A 20,179-nucleotide genomic window follows, 5' to 3' on the forward strand; every position below is an offset into this window, starting at 1 on the left:
TTTGGAGTGGGAGTCGTCGAGTTTGCTGCGTTCGGGCGTAGGGGCTAGCGTGGGATGGGATGCGGGGCGTGTGGGATGGGATGCGATGCGGACGCAAGGACGTGGGATGCAATGTGGGTGCAAGTGCGAGAGCCGCGTCCAGACGCTAGCACTTCTGATACAATAAGCATGTGTTTGGTTTTAGGGTTAAACCGGATTGGACTAGATCAGACTCATTTTTCAGGTGGGTGTTCAGCCCACCATAGAATGTTCCTAGAAGATACTGGTTCGATAGTACGCTCAAAACGAAGAAACGGGCATGACCCGCTATGCGGTAATGGAACATTTCAAGCTCAAGTGAAATCAATGAAGCAAAGCAGAGTCCTGCTGTATTTCAGATTCTCACTCCAACAGTGGATTCATACATCAATCAAAGAACATGTGAAATTTGTTGAGCGCATGGTCCGCATCCCATCTGGACGAGCATTTTCTTTCGCTGCTGGAGACCTGAGTGGAACGTGACAGAATGGCACGCCGCAGGCAGGCCTCAAAAGATCTTGAGGCTCCGGATGGACGCCGGCAGCGCCCAACCGCCGCTCCCTTCCTCCCGCGCGCCACGGCCACACTCCCCGCCGGCCCTCCTCGCCGCGGCGCGTGCACTGGCGGTGCAGTCGTGGTCGGGCGGGAACCTGTGCTTGAGGCACACCTTCCGGCCGCAGCCCTTGCAGTGCTGGGTGTTGGAGAACGTGAGCAGCTCCTTGCACCGCCGCGCGGGGCACCGGGGCTTGCGCTTCTTGGCCGGGTCGCAGCGCCGCGACAGCGCGTGCGCCGCCAGGATCTCCCGCTCGTCCTGCCCCGGGACCAGCCTCTCGATGGCGTCGCCGCAGTCCGGGCACACGACGACGGTGCGGCCCTGGTCCGCCGCCTTGGCGCAACCGTGGTCCCGGTAGGTCCGGTGCGCGGCACAGAAGACCTTGCCGCAGCCGTCGCAGTCGAAGGGCAGGAAGTCGAGCTGGTTGCAGTCGGGCTCGTCGCAGTGCGCGCCCAGGTCCGGGAACGCCTCCGTGCCCCGCCGCGCCATCGATCGCCGGTCGCCGCCCCCTCTCTCTCTCCTCCTTGCCCTCGATCAGCCGGCAGATATTGAATTGAACAAGTGTGAATTGGATCGCTGGTTTCTTGCTGCGTCCGCGATTGATTGCGTGATGAGCCAGCGAGCGGCGAGGGGACGGGCATAGATTTAGGGCGTGTTTGGTTCCGCGTATCAGCGCGTTACGATCGAGACCAGCCGAGAATCCCGCCAAACGGACTGCGACCAACGCGCGATGGCCGGTTGAAAACAAACGCGGGCGGGCGTTTCCCGAAACGCGGCCTCGGAGGCGCTTCGCTTAAACGCGGTCGCGCGGTCGCGAGCGGCGGAACCAAACACGGCCTTATACGTTGGGCTGGCCGGCTCACGGTGTCGCTGTTGCCGACGCGGAAACGGAACCGTTTTGCCTTTCTTTCTTTCACGGCAAGAAGAAGGCGGGTTCCGAGTCCGGAACTCCGGACAGGTCATTGCGCGCGTTGTTTTGCCTTGTGCGGGCGACTCTCCTTCTGGATTGGCCGGGTCTCCTCTGGAGGCGGCTTTTCTTAGCCGGGGCGGGGGGGGGGGGGGGGGGGGGGGGGGGGGGGGGGGGCGGTTTCGTTTGATCGCGAGGCGAGCGTCCGCGTCGGCCGTGACGTGGCGGCCGGGAGGATGGGGGTAGACTTGGTGGGTCATTGTGTCAGCGTCCCAGGCTATTCCACACCCCTTTACCTAATCTCGGTGGAAAAACGGCGCCAACACCCTCGCCAGCCCCAATCTCTAGATTGCCGAGCATGCTATCCCTTGTACCTCGCTAGTTAGAAGTGGAGTGGCCAGTGAGATCTGCTCACCATCTAGGACCTGACCCTTCATGTGCGCCTGATTCTTCTCGCTGCAGGTACACAAACCAATCATGCCCAGTCTCGCTTAGGTGTGAAACCTAGACACGCCTATGCGCTAGTTAGAGTTTTACTACGCCCTTGTTGAGTTCGTGCAAAGTTTTCCCAAAAAACGCTACAGTGTCCATCACATCGAATCTTGCGATACATGTATAGAGCATTAAATGTAGACGAAAAAAACTAATTGCACAGTTTGGTTGGAAATTGCGAGACGGACGTTTTGAGCCTAATTAGTCCATGATTAAACACTAATTGCCAAATAAAAACGAAAATGCTACAGTAACCAAATTTTCATCTTCCCACCAACTAAAACACGGGCTACATATCTATGGTGTGTAGTAGTTTTCAAGCGATGGTCACTATATAATGCTCCTTTGAAATGTGAGATTTTTTTTCTATTTCCCACATTTTTCTATAAAAATAAATTGATTCCAATAAAATTCATGTACGATCATGTATTTTGAAGGGCCCTAAGAATAAGAATAGTACTATGGTATAGTGAGTAGGGTCATGGGTGTTAAAGGGAAAAAAATCAGTATGTCCATGAGGTACGGCTGACAATTACCTAAGCATTTTGCAAATCGGACTAACAAGAAACCCAATTAATTTTAGGCTCAAATTATATGCCCAAAGACAAAGATCTGCCCATTGGGTAAGCTCGGGACCTAAGCTGGGCTTGGGTCGGACGGAGCTAGTTGGGCCACCCACTCTTTTTCTAGTGTGAATAAAAATAATTGAATAATCAGACGGTTATACTGTGGTGTTGGTGTATGTCCGGACGCCCCGTTCTCAGGGCTACGTAGCGTGGATCGAACAGGCAACGGGCCAGCTCCCCCAGAAATCCTCACCTTCCATAAAAAAACACAAATCTCCAATCCCCACTCGCTTCGCTTCGCGTCGCGGTTTCACCGCACCTCCTCTCCTCCTTGTCGTCGCGCGGCGCACCCATCCTGCGTTACGTCTACCGCCACGCCACACTCCATCCACCGCCGTGCACACTCCACCTCGCTGCGCCCCATCCCATGCCGCGTCGTGCCCTGTCCGTGCCCCTATGTGCCGTCCCCAGTGCCCCGCAATTGAGTGCCATGCCCTGTCCCCCACCGCATCGACGTGGTGCCAAGGTGTTGCGAACACCACCATTCCCCACCAGAAGGTCATGGCCGCTTCGACGCTCGTCATCAGTTCGCGACACCAGATATCCAAAGTGGCTAGACCATCACTACTAGAAATATCCACCTCTATGACGAATAGATTTCGTCACTGAAGTAACCAAATTCGTCATAATTTTATTTTTATGATGAATTTATGACGAAAAATGGTTCGTCATAGAAGTGGCAACATTCTTACACATCTATGACGAATCTAACAAAATCGTCATAGAAGTGTATTGATATGTGACGAAAAACAGATTGTTATAAAACTATTTTGGCATGTGTGGGAGGGGGCTGCCACACTGGTGGGCGCTTTCATTGGAGATGCATTCCACGTGTACATGTACATGCTATAGCCGGTTGCATTGGAGATGGTTCAGGTACGTGTCACCTTCTTATTGCACAACGTGACCATCTCTGGTTCTTGCACGTATCAGGTTCTTACTGGACCACGTGTCGGGTCACTGTTGTTTCACATGTCAGTTTTCTATTGGCACACATGTCATGGTTGAATCATGTGTCACTTCTTTATTGTACCATATTTCATATTTTTATTGGTCCATGTGTTCGTTTCTTATTCGACCACGTGTCACAGCACTGTCCGTCCATGTTTTATATTTTTATTCGGCCACGTGGCTTCACGACTTCCTTCCATGTGTCGGATTTAGTAGCCCACGTGTCGTCCTGGCTATTGCACGTGTCATGCACTAGTTTGTCCACGTGTTGCATTTTTATTTGTTCACGTGGCCTATCCTAGTTCTACCATGTGGAGTACAATCAATTCATCATAGAAGTAATTCGAGATTGTCACAACTGCACAGATTGACTACATAACTATTTAGCCTACCAATCAAATAACAACAATTAACATTTCACATGTCAGTAGCGAACCACTGGTAGAGTATCACCACATCAAACCGGCATACAAGTCCACACATCAAACCGGCACATGTGTCCACACTTCAAACCACAAATATTCACTGCATCAAGCCATAGGAGTTGAAGACTGAGAATTACCAGAAGAGCTGATGTGCATGCATAGCTCACGGAGATTGTTGTACTCCTCCTATTGCTGTTTCTTGTATTCCTCAAGCCCCCTTTTAGTCTTTTTTGTCTTCCTCTTCAGTTCATCCACTTGATCGACAAGGGCAGCGGAACTTTCCTATTCAGCAACAAGCTGTTCCTAAAGCATTCTCTCCGTCGATGTCTCTGTTCTAGTGAAGCTTGTCTGGATACCAGCATTCTTCAAAAAAGATTCTTACCACTTCCTTGGTAGGGGGCCTTGCCTTGATAGATGCAGAGGATCTTGCAAACAACATCAGCACTAGTAACTAGTTGATGCCCATCAGCAACAGGTTCTGCTTGTATAGTTCCCATAGCTTCATGCGAAATTCAATCATTAAAACATTAGGTTACAGATAGTGTAAGAGGACTTCAATTGAAAACCCAAGAGATTAATTCATAACAAGTAATGCGTAGGTCTTCCTCAGCCTACTGCTGATAGAGATTACATAAGCTTTAATAGATTTTAGTAGATTTTCATAATACTAGGCTCCTGTTATGTTTTCTTCTTTTATGGCAATGGCTTCAGTAGATTTCAAGGAAAGCAAAAGAAGGTACTTACAATTGCTGCTCTTGTAGCATCACTTAGACCCTTTTTCCTACTAGTATGGAAGTCTCTGAAGACTTCCACAGCATTAACATCTTCATCAGGTGGACCATTTTCTTCTTTAAGTCCTTGATCATGATCTGCTGCCTCCCTCGTGTTCTCCTTCTGTTCACATTGCACATGAGTTTCGGTTTATATTTATACAAAGGCAAGAGTAACAATAAAAAACAACTATCACTTATAATTTTTTGCATCTAGACAACATAGGAGCGAGACTAGATAGGAAATTGATGGATTCACACACCTTGTTCTTAGCACTAGACCAAATCTTGACAAGTTCACACCATTGTGCATTGTTCATGGATGAGACAGGAGAGGTCATACGTATCTGATTAGCAGGGACGCCATTGAAGTATTTTCTCTTCAACCTATAGCATTCCTATCGTACCACAAACTGCATTACATTCCGGCAAGCTTGTTTTGTTGGTGAGTGAGCATCGTTAACGTGTAGTCTTCCCTACACACAGTAGTGTGAATGAAAAGTAAATCCATTAAAGTTCCTTAAAGCAGAGTTGAATATCAAGAGGGGATACCCATACATACATTTAGCCTCTCCATAAATCTTTTGTAATAGACGGCACTAGGCCTTTTCCCCTTGTATTGTTTCCAATGCGTCAAAACTGGTACTTCACTCTTGACTACTACACCTGCCTCTGAGGCAAACTTAGCAGCTTGCACTAGATCATGTGGCATTTTGTTCCTCTCGGCAGTAGAGATGCGCATCCTCACTCCTAGTGATTTGCTCATTTTGTCAAGCATAATTCCATGAGTTCGAGGCCTTGGCTTTCTCACTCTTCCCGACAATGGTACTACGTAGTTTTCATACATTTAGATTGTTAGAAAAGTTATATGGATATTAAATAGCTAGTGCAAATTGATTGACAGACATATGTAAGGTAATACCAACCTAGGCAACTTTCATCGTTCTACGGATTGCGGGAGGAGGGAGTTTGCTGAGAGGGCTCCTCTTCAATAGGGCTATCATCATCTGGCCATGAGGAGTCTCTCTCAGGGCTAGGTAGGGTGCCGTCCAGACCAATGTCTCTAGTCAATTGATGAACTTGGAATTGATCCCTAGGTCTAGGTGTCGGTCGTGATGGAGAATTATGTTCACCTACTATTGCTACCTCCACCCTTTTACTAGCGAATGACCTTCGAATACAAAATCCATGAGTAGCCTCTTCTGGTGGTGTTGACCTCACTCGCTTGGAGAGCCTTCACCCAGGACTCATGGTAGCACTTCCTTTTGTCTACTGGCAGAACCTCCTCTATGGCTTCTTCGACCCAAACACTGAAATTAGAGATACAAACTTAAGTAGCAAGTATGTACAAATTCCATTGCTATCCAAACAGTAAAGCATTGCATGGCTACCTACACCCCCTCTCCCTCTGAACTAAATACAAGATAGAACAAGCACCTCAATTGATAGGGGCACTAGCTCATCTTCTAAATCTGAATCTGTTTCATCTGTATCATTAAATCCCTCAACTACCTCCCCTGGTTCAGGGATATATTCTAAATCTTCACCATGTCTACCCTTTGGCTTGACTTTTTTGTCTTTGGAGACACAGGTTTTGGGCCCACATGTCATATTCCAGGTTCTTCCATCTTTCTATAATTTCTTGCAATCTGTGCATCCCATGCTCGTTCATAAGCAGTTAGTGGCTGTTCATCTAGATTACAAAAAACATTTATTAAGTAAAGCTTCTATGGAATGTCAACACAATAGAGCAAGAGTATGCAAATAAATGTCTAACTAGTAACTATAGCTTATATGGAAGTCATTAATCTAATAAAGCACATGTCAGTTACACTCAACTATAGGAAATATGTAACCCTATCACTATCTACATATCCTTGGTTCAACCACTATAGTAGAGCACACATCATAAAAGGAATTTGGGTACCTCTTCCACCCTGTTCCCTGGCTTTGCTTTGTTGTCGGCACCATCGTCCTATCATCGCAGTCGTGGAGCAGGTGCGGACGACGTTGATGAAGGGGAAACAGATCTGGCTCTAGCTAGGGATCAGATCCAGTCAATCATGATAGGTGCCAAGCTAGGTAGGAGATCTAGATTCGGCTTATGATGTTGTCGAGGCGGTCCTTCCGCCATTAGCTGATCGACCTATTGTCGATGAATCAAAGGGGATCTAGATCCAGCTTTGGCTAGGGTTTGCAAAATGTATGAGAGAGGGTGCGGCTGGAGAGTTGAGAGGGAGTTGAGCTATTGTTCTGATGGCACCTAGGGTCAAGAGCGGGGTGGCACACCCAGGGATGTAAAACCCTCCAAAAAACTAAATGGGTTATTCAAATGATATCCCCATGGATTTCCCACCCTCAAAAAAGTAGTCATGGATTCTAAGGTGCTTTGAGTTTCTAGAGAAGAGAAAAAAAATTAAAGCATCCTCCTCCTGGCTAGCGCTCTTGTGATTCGTTGACTCACCAGTACTCTGGATCGTCCTCCTCCTCGCTGGAGTCACAGTCGGTCCTGTAGAACACCTACGAGGTCAAGTATACAGCGGTCGGACTTTCTCATTCATGGTAAAATTCAATAGCAAAATGACACTGTTGGTTGGTTTTGTCAGTAGGTTTCTTTCTGATTCTCTTTTTGATCTGAAGTATGGTAAACATGCATAACAGAATTCATCCGATCAAGTCTCGTATCGATGTAATGCCTAACGGAGGAGCCACATAGCTATTCAAATTTTACAGCACATGCAAGAAAGTACGAGCATTGTAAATTTGACCGGACCAAACACATCTCATGTTCTACTAGAATATTCCTAACATGTCTAGTATTAGAAATTGTTCGACCAACCCCTAAAATCTAGGATGGCATTTACTAGAAGCCGTCTAAGGTCCTCTACATTCGAAGCGATTCACTTGAAATTCCATCTCGTATTGTCCTCCCGTTCATACCATAGCTATTTAACACCGGGTTCCCTTTAAATCATCATTGCTCCAACTCCAAACCAATTCAAATCATAGCTACAAACTAATCCACTAGACCCATGAGCTTTGCTGGAGATCCTATTGCCTAGTTTTCCACTTTCAAACACCGTGTTAAGTGTAGAACGATGTCAAAGAACATCTTTACCATCAAGGATCCATCTGGCAGAAGCGTCCTTGAGGCATCGTTCTCTATGACCCTAGAATGCATGATGACCAAGACCCTCAAAGCCGGCGGTCACTGGCAGCCGATGTACCTCCTGTACGAAGGAGGTAGTGCCACCAGGATCCTAAATGCGAATCAAGTTGTGGGCATCCCTGGTGACCAGGATGGTGTTTGTGATGTCCTCCATGGCTTTATGAGGACATTCATGCGGCTGTAGCAACTCAACCTCATCGACGAGTAGTGGAAGGACATCCATGTTGAGCTCAAGGTTTCTAAACTCGTGGCCCTTGCGTACGAGGCCTGCTGGGATGGCTGCATCTCCCACACCACGCTTGAGCTTTAGGTCGATGAACAGTTGAAATTCATCGCGTCCGAGGTGCTCTTGACGCTCTATGCGGAGGCGGAGGCGGCACGAGCTGGGTGTTGGGACTATAGCATCTACCTAGAGGGTGAAACATCTAATCCTATGGTTGGACATGCTATGGAAATGTCCGGCTGTGGCCACGCATTCCACCGCAAGTGCAACACCAAGTGGTTTGGCCAGAGATCCACTTCCCCGATGTGCCGACGAGATTTGTCCATGTATCTTGACCCGACAGTGCAAAGATTCCTCTCGCACTTCACCAAAGAGGATTATTGATTAAGCTCATTGTTTTATATTGTATTAAATACTTATTATGCACCATACTCCTCTATATATATTTGGTCAAAATTAGAATCTTTGAGTAAATCTCTGCTCCGTCGCTCTAACCGCCACAATCTCGTCTGCAACTCTGCTTGTTTTATTTCCTACCTTCTCGGAGCTCTCCCATTCCCTCTGTAGATCTAAACCATGAGGAACATGTAGTTGCCTTCTTGTACATGTGCTCAACACATAAGATACATGACTTTGTGCCATTAGGCCAGACACCCAAGGCAACAAAAAAACAAACAAAAACCAACTGAGGAAACTTCATCCATGATAGCATCTTCACTATTCGAGGCATTCAAAAAAATGGCAAGTAGACTTTCTTGCTTGTTTAGTAACATTTCAACACCAATGGCTCTTCTTTTTTGCATTAGATTAAGGCCAGACTTGCTCCTCGGTTCAAGGTTCTGGCAAGTTTAACAAAGTTTGACATAGACATGCAAATAACACAATATACTATATTAGCAAGGGTTCCTACTACATGAGCTCAACACATACACTACATGACTTCATGCCATCCCATAGATCAAAGCCAGTCATAGCTACTACTACTACTAGTACTACTGATACAGGACAATGAATAGTACCCAGAGCACACAAAATCTCAATCTCCTCGAATCGGTTTGGTCTTGTTGAAGTGGGTGAATCTTCTGGCGATGAAAAATATCATAATTTATTGAAGCATTACCATGAGGTCCGAGTGTTGTTGTATGCATCCAGGCTGCACATCGACATGCTGCTCAGTGACTTGGTGGCCACGCGCGCTGCACTTGTCGTGGCCCAGTAGGAAGCCACCTAGGCACGAGAAGACAAGGCGGCCGTGTTGTCCGAAGACGTTCATCAAGTAGTTGCCACGGCGCTAGCCACTGCCTAGCTTTAGTTTGGCGAGGCAGTGAACGTCTGGGTGGTGGAGCAGGGTTTTCCGTCAGGATTGGATGACAATGAGATCAATGATCTCATGAGAGCCTCCAATCAGCCGCCAATGGCATCTTAGTGAAGCTAAACGTGGAGCAGATCCTGCATGCCCGCCTTGGCCCTTGATCTATGCGACGTATCAGTAGTTAGAACTAGTATGAAGTCATGTTAATTATCTGTAGTTAGAACTAGTATGTCTTAGTAGTAGTTGGATGACATTGAGTAGTCGGATGGCACTACTCTCCTCTCATTTGCATGTATTAGATAAAATTTGTTAAACTTGCAAGAACCATGGCAGTGACAAGTTCATACGAGCAAGTCTCATTTTTCCTTATTTTCTTGTGATGCTTGTTACTATGTTGTTTACAATTTTAAGTTTGGACCCTATTTTTAAATCTAGGTCGGCGCGTAGGATTGTTCGGCCACTGAGAAACAACATGGGCCAAACTTTAGTGCACCATGCAACGTGACATACATCAAATGAAACTTTGTTTACTCCTCTACTAATTCTCCAAGAACAAGGGAATATAGGGAATAAGGTTTGTTGATGAACTCTGGCAAGACGCTGTGTCAACCATACCAAATGGCAAGGGAAAGGATGACATAAACTTTTCTGCTATTGTTGGTATATTTAATGCACATAGATAAATCCACAAGCGCATCCGCAAGCGCATGGATACCACTGTAGCTTTCACCTTGAAGTATTCCAAGTATCATATCCATAGGAAAATGTGCGAGACTAACTACATTCTGACTTAACTAGGGGTAGCAACAAGGTTAGGATGAATAGGAGCGTAGAGAGGAAAACTAAGGCTCTCTAGTTCTGACTTGGGTAAGCTATGTCTTCTACTATTCAACTAGGGACATTACTTAAGGAAAGACACCAGCAGAGGATGCTTCCCATAGTAATCGCGTCCTACTTGCCCTACAAATAGAAGGTGGACTATAAAGGATTCAACGAGACTATAAGTCACCCTCGCGAGCTACCACCGATCTAGAATGCAGGATGCATCCATAAGTAACTAGAGTCTAAGCACCATGCTTACACTACAATTACTACTTTACCCTTCTTGGATAAAAGTCAGCCGGCCTAAGGCTTGGGCCAGCTAGCCCACTTTCATGGCCGTTTGGCCCAAGCTTCGACGTGGTGTCTTTTGGAACCTTCTAGAGTTATCTTTCATAGTTTTCATGGTTGAACCACTTGTTATCGTTGGTTTGCTTCTTTGGAGTGTATGACAGTGGTCCCGGGAGCTATTTTCTGGATAAATCTCCTGCACTCACATATTCACCAAAGCTTGTGGAATTCATTAGTTTAAACCCCTATACCTATGTTTGGTGATGGAATTAAACATATATGCAGGTTATGTTGGTGGTTTATAATTGGTGTTAGTGACCATCAACAAGCTCACCCAAGCTTATCCTTTGCAGGTCCCTGAGCAAAGCTAAACTCAGCAATGGATCAGGAGTTGCTACTATGCTTTCACACCTCAAAAGTACATAGGCGTTCAATCAAGAATTCTCCTCTGAATTAGAATAAACTGATCTAACTTTTAAACTTACCCATATTACCTTCAATGATGGGGCTTCGTAGCCTTTACTTAGGTCTTGAGCAATTGAAAGACAGAATGATCAAGTCAAGCACTATGTCTCAAGTTCTTTGTTTCACCATTGGTCTGGAGTTTTTATAAGTTTACAAAATAAAACTCAAAGATTCCATTGTATGACACTCTCAAGTCTCTCAATATATGTGGTATTTATAGATCCTCACCAAGGCAATAAAGATGTTATGCATTTTTCTCTTCCTACCACTAAGGCTTATGTGGAGTTCATAGGTAGGGAGAAAGCTAGAGCATACTTGCAATGCATATATTGTAAAGTCAAACAAAGGATTCAAAGAGAGTTGAGTAATACAATCAAATCAAGATGTGCATGTGTGTGGATATATGGTGGATATGAATGGTGGCTAATCTAATTCTACTTTGCTCCTTGAAAACATATCTCTCTTTTGAAACATAGAAACATTTGCTAGAGAGGTGGCAGGGGCTATCTTATTCATCTTTTTAGGTGGGCATCTAAGTACCCATTGTTTTAGATATCTCGGACACTTGTCCATTTTTTCAATGTGTTTTCTCTCTCTTTTTTCATGAATAAGTTGTGCATAGCCACATGTCTCTTTTCTGCAACAAAACTTTGAGAGATAGCAACAAGAACTTTGGAGCATTTATTTGGTGGATAAACCTATCAAGCATGTTTTTGTGTTCACCCCCAGCGTAGGAGTAGAACATTTTTTTTGGTGGATCTAGATGGAAGGCATGTTTTGCGCCTACCCCCAGTGTAGGAGTAATGCATATGTGGGTGGTGTGTACGTGATCTTGATTTTAAGAGCATGACAAATCTCTCATAAGGGTCAACAAAGCTTGACAAAACTCAATGCAAAAGCAAGCAGCATATATGTGAAAGTTTTTCTAGCCTAAATAACATGTATGGCTCTGGTGAGAATTCAAGCTTTGTCATATAGGAACTCATCATATAGCATTTTTGTGTTTTTCAAAAGATAAACCTCTGGAACTTTAGTGTCACTTGGAACAAGACAAACAGCAGCTCAGACCATCTCATATCATATCCGTCAATTACCTAGACTTAGATCAAGCATATGTTACACACGAGTTTCAAGTTTAGAGTAAATCCTTATATCAAAACAATCTTATCCAAAACTCAGGAGAATTCAAGGCTAAAAACTAGGTACTTGAAAGAAATTACAATAGGGCAACTATTTATCATTTCCATTTTAAGAGATTATTCTGAGTTCTCTTTATTTTATTCAACTCTTAAAAATAAATTAAAGCAAACTCGACACACTTTTTATTTTGTTTTCAATTTTACAAGATCACACATTATTACTATAGATGACTAATGTAAAGATAAATTTTTATTTTGTTTTTCATTCATTATTTTTATAACTATTAAAAAGAAACTAAAATTAAAACAAAAAGGGGAAAGAATACTTACCCGGATACACGGGAGTGCTTCTCCCACAAGCTAGCTCTTTCGGTGAGGGTTCGGTATTGTAAGTCCTTCAAACCGGACTTCTCCTTGTGAAGTTCATTGATCAAGTACCTCGGTTTGCTTTGAAGATGAGAATTCTTGAGGTGGCGCCTCTAATGGTGATGTCACCTTCTTTCGCCAAACTTGTCTTGGTTTTGAGTTTTTATTTTTGGTTTGATAGATTCAAGACCTTCACTTGTAGAAATTAGGAAGTAGACTATCTTTCCCTTACACTTTGCTTGAAGTGTGTCCTACTCATAAGACAAGGTAGAGATCAAGTGCATGGGCTCTATTGGTGGAAAAACACCAACAGAACCAAAAACTGAGGCACGTGGGATAAGATGAAGTTGATGTGATGCGCTTTGTTTAATTGTAACATGGGTGGTAAGATCAGAAGATTGAGCATGAATATAGCATTTAAGTACATTGGGCCAAAAGGGTTAAATTGCTTAACCTACTGAAGGATTGTCTTTTTGTACATAATGTATCAATCTTTACATGATTATGACTATCATCTTCCAGAGATAAGATGTGCACTTTTAACTCATTTGGTTTTGACTATGAGATCAAGAAAATAGTGCTAGGAACAAGCTTAACATGTTGAGTTAATCAGGTTGAATCAAGTAATGGAGTTGTAACCCAAACATGTTTGTTTCTTATTTGTGTGCCTACCAGAATCAAGAAAAGCTTTTTAAATAATGATCATTTAACTTAGGATGTTACCTTTGTCATTAGAGCGTGAAGACACCATATGATGAAGGGTAGATGACTCGTGATGGTCCTTCCCATTTGCTTGAAGTTTTCCTTGTTTGGCTAGCCTCGCATCTTGAGCTATTGATGAGCTTCTTGTCTTCTAGATTGCACCCTTTCTTTCTTATCCTTTTGTCATGCCATCTTTCTTGATGAGGACATGACACCCATGCATATGACCATGTTTGGTGCATGGGATGGAGGGGAAGGAGGCCAGCAAGGGTGTCCAAGTCAAGAAGGAGGCCCGAGGCTAATTCGGTTCGAGTCCCCGAGGTGGAGGCCCAAAGCAACTCAAGTTTGAGTCTGCCTCAGAATCCAGGACCAGTCTGCCTTAAACTGGTCACCCAGGATGCATCCGAACTCCGTTTTCAATGATCCACATATGGATGGAAAGATAATTTGATAAGTAAGCCAATCCAAGTGGTTTCATGTCAAAACCTCTTCGGAATCAACAGGAATCATCGAAACAAATCAGTGTCCAGAATCTGCTAGGGTGTTGCGACACCTTCTTTTGGTCCGTTGGACCGTGTATCGTGTTTGGGCCCATTAGAGAGCGCGTCCAGGGTAGGCGATGACCCTAAGACCTTTATAATCATACGCCGCCACCATCATTAGGTTTTGGGTTTTGCTTAGATTATTCTGTCAAGAACAGTTTTGCCGTTCATCGGTTTGTGAGACCCCAACTTCGTGAGATAATCATTCATCTGCAATTTGGTTGCGTTCTTTCTTGTTCTTGCTTGTGTTCTTCGTTGCATAGGCAGGGATTAGCCTTCTTGGTGAGGTCAACCTGTTCCAAGACTTGGTTGATAACCAGAGGAGCTGTGGTGCTAAGATTGCAGGGTTCGATCTTTCGATCTAAAGCCGGATCGGTGTGTCATTCTCCGCCACAACGATAGTTACCTCTACCTGATGGAAGATCGGGATCCGTGTCTCTATTAAGTGGTAATCAGAGCTAAGGTATACCATCAGGTTCACATTTATTTCCTTGTTTGAGTGTTTTGCATTCGTCCTATAGTCTAGTGCCATACTCATTTTTCCTGTCCTAGAACCTTCCGCGCCATAGCCTTTGCATATTTCAGTTTTAGAGTCCGTCGTGTTGAGTTTGTGTCCAGGTCGAGGTCTTGCTACTGGTTAGGTCGTGTTAGAGTCCAGTTCATGTGTTTTCCCCTATCGTTTCCATCAAATCTTTGCTGTTGACCAATTTTGCGCACATTGTTCCCGTTTTGTCCTCTAATTCGGAGCCAATTTTTAAAACTGGTCTAGTTTTCGCATACGAACTCTGATTTCGACGTTCCATATATCAAAATTGATCAGAAAAAAAAATTTGGATCCATCCATCTCTTGCTTTCACGGGGTTCAAAAATTTTAAATTGGTCAAAAAGTGGTCACAAGATCCTCTTTTCGTGGTCACAAGTTTGTGTCGATTTTGAGCAAGTTTTCTAAAATTTCCACAGGCCACGTCTTTCACTTATTTACGCTCATATTTTTTGTGGTTACTTCTTTTGTGCTCCTAAGTAAAGGAAAAATATCAAAAAATAAAATAAAAAAATCAAAATTTCCCAAAAAAAACAACGACAGCCCAAAAAATAGAAAAAAGAGAGAGGGGCAAAAGAGGAACAATATCTAGACGAGCACATAGAGAAGACCAAAGTGAGCTATGTTTGCGTGTGCTATCTGGTTTCTTGTTTGTGTTGTTGTTTCCATTCACCATACTTGTTTTTTATACACCTGTCACCTTGCTATCCACCATACTTTTGTCACACACCTGGTACTTGGAATATTTTAGACCAGCAATGAGAATAAGTATTTTGGACTATAATCCAGCATTACTTTCTGTTACTGACTTATGTGCCAGATATACATATTACTCTTTGTTTGCCTTCCAAGCTCCACAAATTCTTCAGATCGGTACAGAAAAAGGGCTTTGCAATCTTGGTACCACTGCCTCACAGGCATCACGAACCAACCGCCGGTTGTACCGCCACTGCTTGCGTTGGTAAGAACTTTATAAGAGCTTAGTAAGATGCTTTCACTTGCTGTGAAAAGTGACACCACTGCAACCACGTAGTCATTTGGTAGGGATAACTTTCACCGTTTGTTCCTTGTTTTTGTGTTTACAATGATAGGTTGTTCGTATCCACCGACTTATGATAGTATAGGTGCTGATGAGTACATGGAGTGGGAAATTGCCATCGATAACATATTTGCTACTCGCTTTATGTGTCCAAGGAGGAAGGTAAAAAATGCAGCTAGTGTTTTGCGACATTCTGCTTTATCTTGGTGGGAGTCTTTAGATCCTTCTAATAAACCTCAAACTTGGAATGATATGAAACTTCTTATGCGAGAAACCTTTGTTAATCCACCTCCTGTTTTGACTTTGTATGCTGAGGTGCACCATTTAGAGGAAGAGTCTGTTGTTATTCCTCTTGCTATGACTAACTTTCTATAGAATAATGTACATAAGCGAGAGGATGACGTGGAAGAAAATGAGGAGCTCACAACCTCATATGCAAATTTAGAACCATCACTTCACCATGCACCTATTATTCCTGTTGAGAACACAGGTAATGCCTATGGTCCTACACTCACGGAAGGTGAAAATTGTCTTACTGTACTAAATTTTTTCACAAACCATGCTGTCATAGAGCAATTGTTAGTGGAACCCTCTCTTGATTTATCTTTGTCCCATGATAATTTGCTTGATGTTCCTTGTGACAAAGATGAATTGGTTGAAGATGCTTCAGTTTTACATGTTTTGGAACCAGTGACTTGTGCTTAAAATAAACATGTTATTCATATTGCTACTAAAATTGATGAGTTCAAACTGTTGTCTTCTTTACATACTTTGGGTTATATTGAATTTGATGTTTTGTGTAACCTAGATTGTTTGGAAGATAGCCTTTTTAAATATGCTGATTTGCCTTGGTTTTCTAAACACACATATCATGTTATTGGCAGATATAACAACAAGGGACAATATATGATACATCGAGTATACATTCGTAATAATATGAATTCTTCTTTTGTTGTACAAGATTATGATCGTTTAGAGGGCAGCCATAATAATACAAACATTTTCTCATGTTCCTTAAAGAAACAAGTTCACTTCCAAGAAGGGGAGCATTATTGGTTGCTACCTATGTCTGCTCGACCATCTATTCCTGCATTGTCTTTGGTTAGTTCTAATCTTTTGCAGGATAGTGTTGACATACATCGTGTGCATTTGGATCATGGAGTCTACATGCTTGCTAAAATTTTTATGCAAGATGACATGCTAGAAACTTGGAAACATGGTCACGTTCCTTCTCACAATTATTTCAGTTTTCTTTGTCCTCGCAACCCCATTCTCCTTTATGTTGTGCAGGATCAGTTTCAACCACAATCGACGCCGAGGACGGCTTTTCATCAAGAAGGGGAGGATGATGAGGACATGACACCCATGCATATGACCATGTTTGGCACATGGGATGGAGGGAAAGGAGGCCAGCAAGGGTGCCCAAGTCAAGAAGGAGGCCCAAGGCTAATTTGGTTCGAGTCCCCGAGGTGGAGGCCCAAAGCAACTCAAGTTTGAGTCTACCTCGGAATCTAGGACTAGTCTGCCTTAAACTGGTCACCCAGGACGCATCCGGACTCTATTTTCGATGATCCACATATAGATGGAAAGATAATTTGATAAGGAAGTCAATCCAAGTGGTTTTACATCAAAAGCTCTTTGAAATCAACAGGAGTCATAAAACAAATCAGCATCCAGAATCTACCAGGGTGCTACGACACCTTCTTTTGGTCCGTTGGACCGTGTATCATGTTTGGGCCCATTAGGGAGCGCATCTAGGGTAGACAACGACCCTAAGACCTTTATAATCATATGCCGCCACCGTCATTAGGTTTTGGGTTTTGCTTAGATTATTCTGGCAAGAACAGTTTCGTCGTTCATCGATTTGTGAGACCCCAACTTCGTGAGATAATCATTCATCTGCAATTTGGTTGCGTTCTTTCTTGTTCTTGCTTGTGTTCTTCATTGCGTAGGCAGGGATTAGCCTTCTTGGCGAGGTCAACCTAGTTCGTGACTTGGTTGATAACTAGAGGAGCTATGGTGCTAAGATTGCAGGGTTCGATCTTTCGATCGGAAGCCGGATCGGTGTGTCATTCTCTGCCACAGCGATAGTTACCTCTACCTGACAGAAGATCGGGATCCGTGTCTCCATTATTTCTGCTCTTTGATCCTGCCATTTTGTTGGACCTTTTGCCTCACCCTTTGTTTTATGTCTCAATGATTTGTTTTCACAAATGATCTCCTATGGTGAGGGCATATTAGGTCCGTTGATCAAGACCTCTCCTTGTATTTAGCTATTCTTTGCATCATTTGATCCAGGAGATAAGGATGCGACAAGTTACATGTTCTTCTCTCGTCAACCTCTCTTTGATTTTCATTGATTCTTGGTTAACAAGATGTTGTTCATTGGGGCTACAGACTTGAGTTGCTCCATCCAGGATGAATGAGTTGTGTCTTCTTTTCACAATGTTATTGGAGTTCATCATGTGCCTTGCTTCATCTCATAACTTATCCAAATTTAATTGAGAGTTTCCTACAGGGGTTAGTCCAACAAAATATCCAATATCTACTAAAGCAAACTATCAGCTCAAAAATCAACCTAGACACCACGTCTAATTTGATTTAGGCAGGCATTTTAACCTAAGCATCATGCTTAATTTAAAACCCTTTGGAAGTAAGATCAGCACTCCTAAACTAAGCACCATACTTAATTTAAAAGATGTATGAACATACTCCAAACCTTAAGCATACTACAGTAAACAAAGGTAGCATGAAAGCATTATAGAGATTTATTCAAATAGAGATAAAAGAGAATGATTGTTATTTAGCAAATTGAGCATGGTTTAAAGGTAGAGACAACCAAGATGAATTAGCAACATGGCATAAAAATTTTTAGAGAAGTTCATCCCCCACAAACTTGATTTAGTTTGGATGCATGTGATTCAATGTTGCATGATGATTGGTTGGACATACCTTGAGTCATCATCGTTCATCCTTTTTGCTTCAAACCTAGAATGGTTAGTGACAATAATACCTGAAGGAATATTTTCACAATTATGTTTCTATGCTCATTTCATAAGGCTATCATAGAAGAAGGTGAAAACCCATATTATCTTCTAAAAGTGCTTGATTTAGGACAGAAGCTCATCCTTGGGAAACCTTCAAATTGCGTTTCTAATTGGTGAAGTGGTTTCTCCTCAAACATCAACCTTTGTGTACCTATCTCAAGATTCACACAACGAGATCTGCAATATTTATAATAAACATATGCATCTATAACCACCCTTTTAAAGTCTTTATGAATAGAAAGTATGAGGGGGTTGAAGATCTCATGTGTGGCAATGTTGGAAAGACCGATTGATTCAAGAGATTTCTCATGTAAGCATGGATTTGATGAGGTGTTCATGAAATAACTTCCATGCTCGTCGATGTCATCTTCCTTTTCAAGCTCCAAGGGTGTTTCTTCATGAATATCTATAGGCGGAAACATGGTCTCCATCATTCCATGCCTATGACATTCATTGGACATTTTATTGTCCAAGATTTCTCATGGATTGGTGGCTCTCAGGTTGATCTCGTCTAAGGCCTCCTCCAAACTTGGATGAGTCTTGTTTATTAAAGAGATTGATTTAAGCTCACCATTTGGATCTAAGCCAAGTTTGGATTCTACCCATAAGGCTTCGTCCTTATCCATCCATTTTTAAGCAATGGCATATAAGTTCTTAATACATTCCAGCCATTATCGTTGCTCTTCATGATCATCCTTGTGGCCTTCATGACTCCTATACTTTGGGTGTCTTGGTGGATTTCTAGGATCATCATGAGTTTTAGGAGAAAGAGCATAAGAGGAATCATCGGGGTCAAGGATGGGTTTGAATGAGACATCTAATGTGGGCATATAAGGGGAGAAGATAGGAATTGCTTCTAAATAACTTGGCTCTCCTTCTATGGGTTCACTAGACATGTCATCCTTGAATTCTTCTCAATGTCCTACATGGGAATAAGGATGCTTTCTAAGAGATCTCTTCTTGAGAGGAATTGAATTATATTCGCTTGAAGGTCTCTTGTGGAACTGGAAGTTTAAGCTTTACCAAAATCATGAAAAAGATCATCCTCATAAGAAATTTCAAAAGGTTGAATTTCTTCTTTCTTTAGAGGATTTGGATTTTGTGGTATAGATGGTTCGGGATTGATAGCTAAATCTTATGATTGAAGTGGTTGTGATTTGGCTATCAAAACTTCCTCTTCTTGTTCGGAAGATGATTCCTTCTCTTCCTTGAGGAGTTTATTATGATTGCTAGTGCAGGGAGTTTTTCCACTAATCTTATCAAGCATAGACCTTACTTCACTAGCAGATAAGTGAAGGAAAGCTCATCTAGAGGCTGCATCAAGGGATTCCATAGAATCCTTGCTAAGACCGATGTAAAAATGTTGAAGGAGCATTGGGTCTGGAATAGCAAGGTCCGGGCCAGTGATGATGAGTTCATTAAAATGATCCCACAATGTACCAAGAGATTCTTCTTCTAGTTGTCTAAAATTTAGAACCTCTTTCTGAAGGCTAACTACTTTAGAGATGGGAAAGAAACGTAAACAAAATTTAGAGCATAACATTTTCCAATCTCCTTGCATACTTCCTACGGTTTGACTGTACCACTGTTTAGCTCTTCCTGTCAAAGAGAATAGAAACAACTTCCATCTTATGGTTTTGTCAGACATGCTAGCAATATGCAAGCATGCACAGGTCTATTCAAACTCTTGTAAGTGTGAGTATGGGTTTTCGTTACCTTCTCCCAAGAAGGATTTATCCTGAATCAATTTTATAAAACACAGGCGCAGCTCATAGCCAGGTG

The 20,179-nt window shown here is 43.1% G+C and overlaps 1 protein-coding gene across 1 annotated transcript; it reads right to left on the bottom strand.

Moving 5' to 3' along the window:
• Nucleotides 1-112: 112 nt before the first annotated feature.
• Nucleotides 113-1,371, bottom strand: LOC136551734 (zinc finger AN1 domain-containing stress-associated protein 17-like). Its single transcript, XM_066543276.1, has one exon. It carries the CDS (start codon nt 1,058-1,060, stop codon nt 527-529), a length of 534 nt encoding a protein of 177 aa, XP_066399373.1. The 5' UTR covers nt 1,061-1,371; the 3' UTR covers nt 113-526.
• Between the last annotated feature and the right edge of the window lie 18,808 nt (nt 1,372-20,179).

Source organism: Miscanthus floridulus, chromosome 4 (genome assembly GCF_019320115.1).
Source record: "Miscanthus floridulus cultivar M001 chromosome 4, ASM1932011v1, whole genome shotgun sequence".
NCBI classification, from domain to species: domain Eukaryota; kingdom Viridiplantae; phylum Streptophyta; class Magnoliopsida; order Poales; family Poaceae; genus Miscanthus; species Miscanthus floridulus.

What these genes read in the sequence shown, in the direction of transcription:
- LOC136551734 (XM_066543276.1), bottom strand. Translation starts at nt 1,060, where the DNA reads ATGGCGCGGCGGGGCACGGAGGCGTTCCCGGACCTGGGCGCGCACTGC.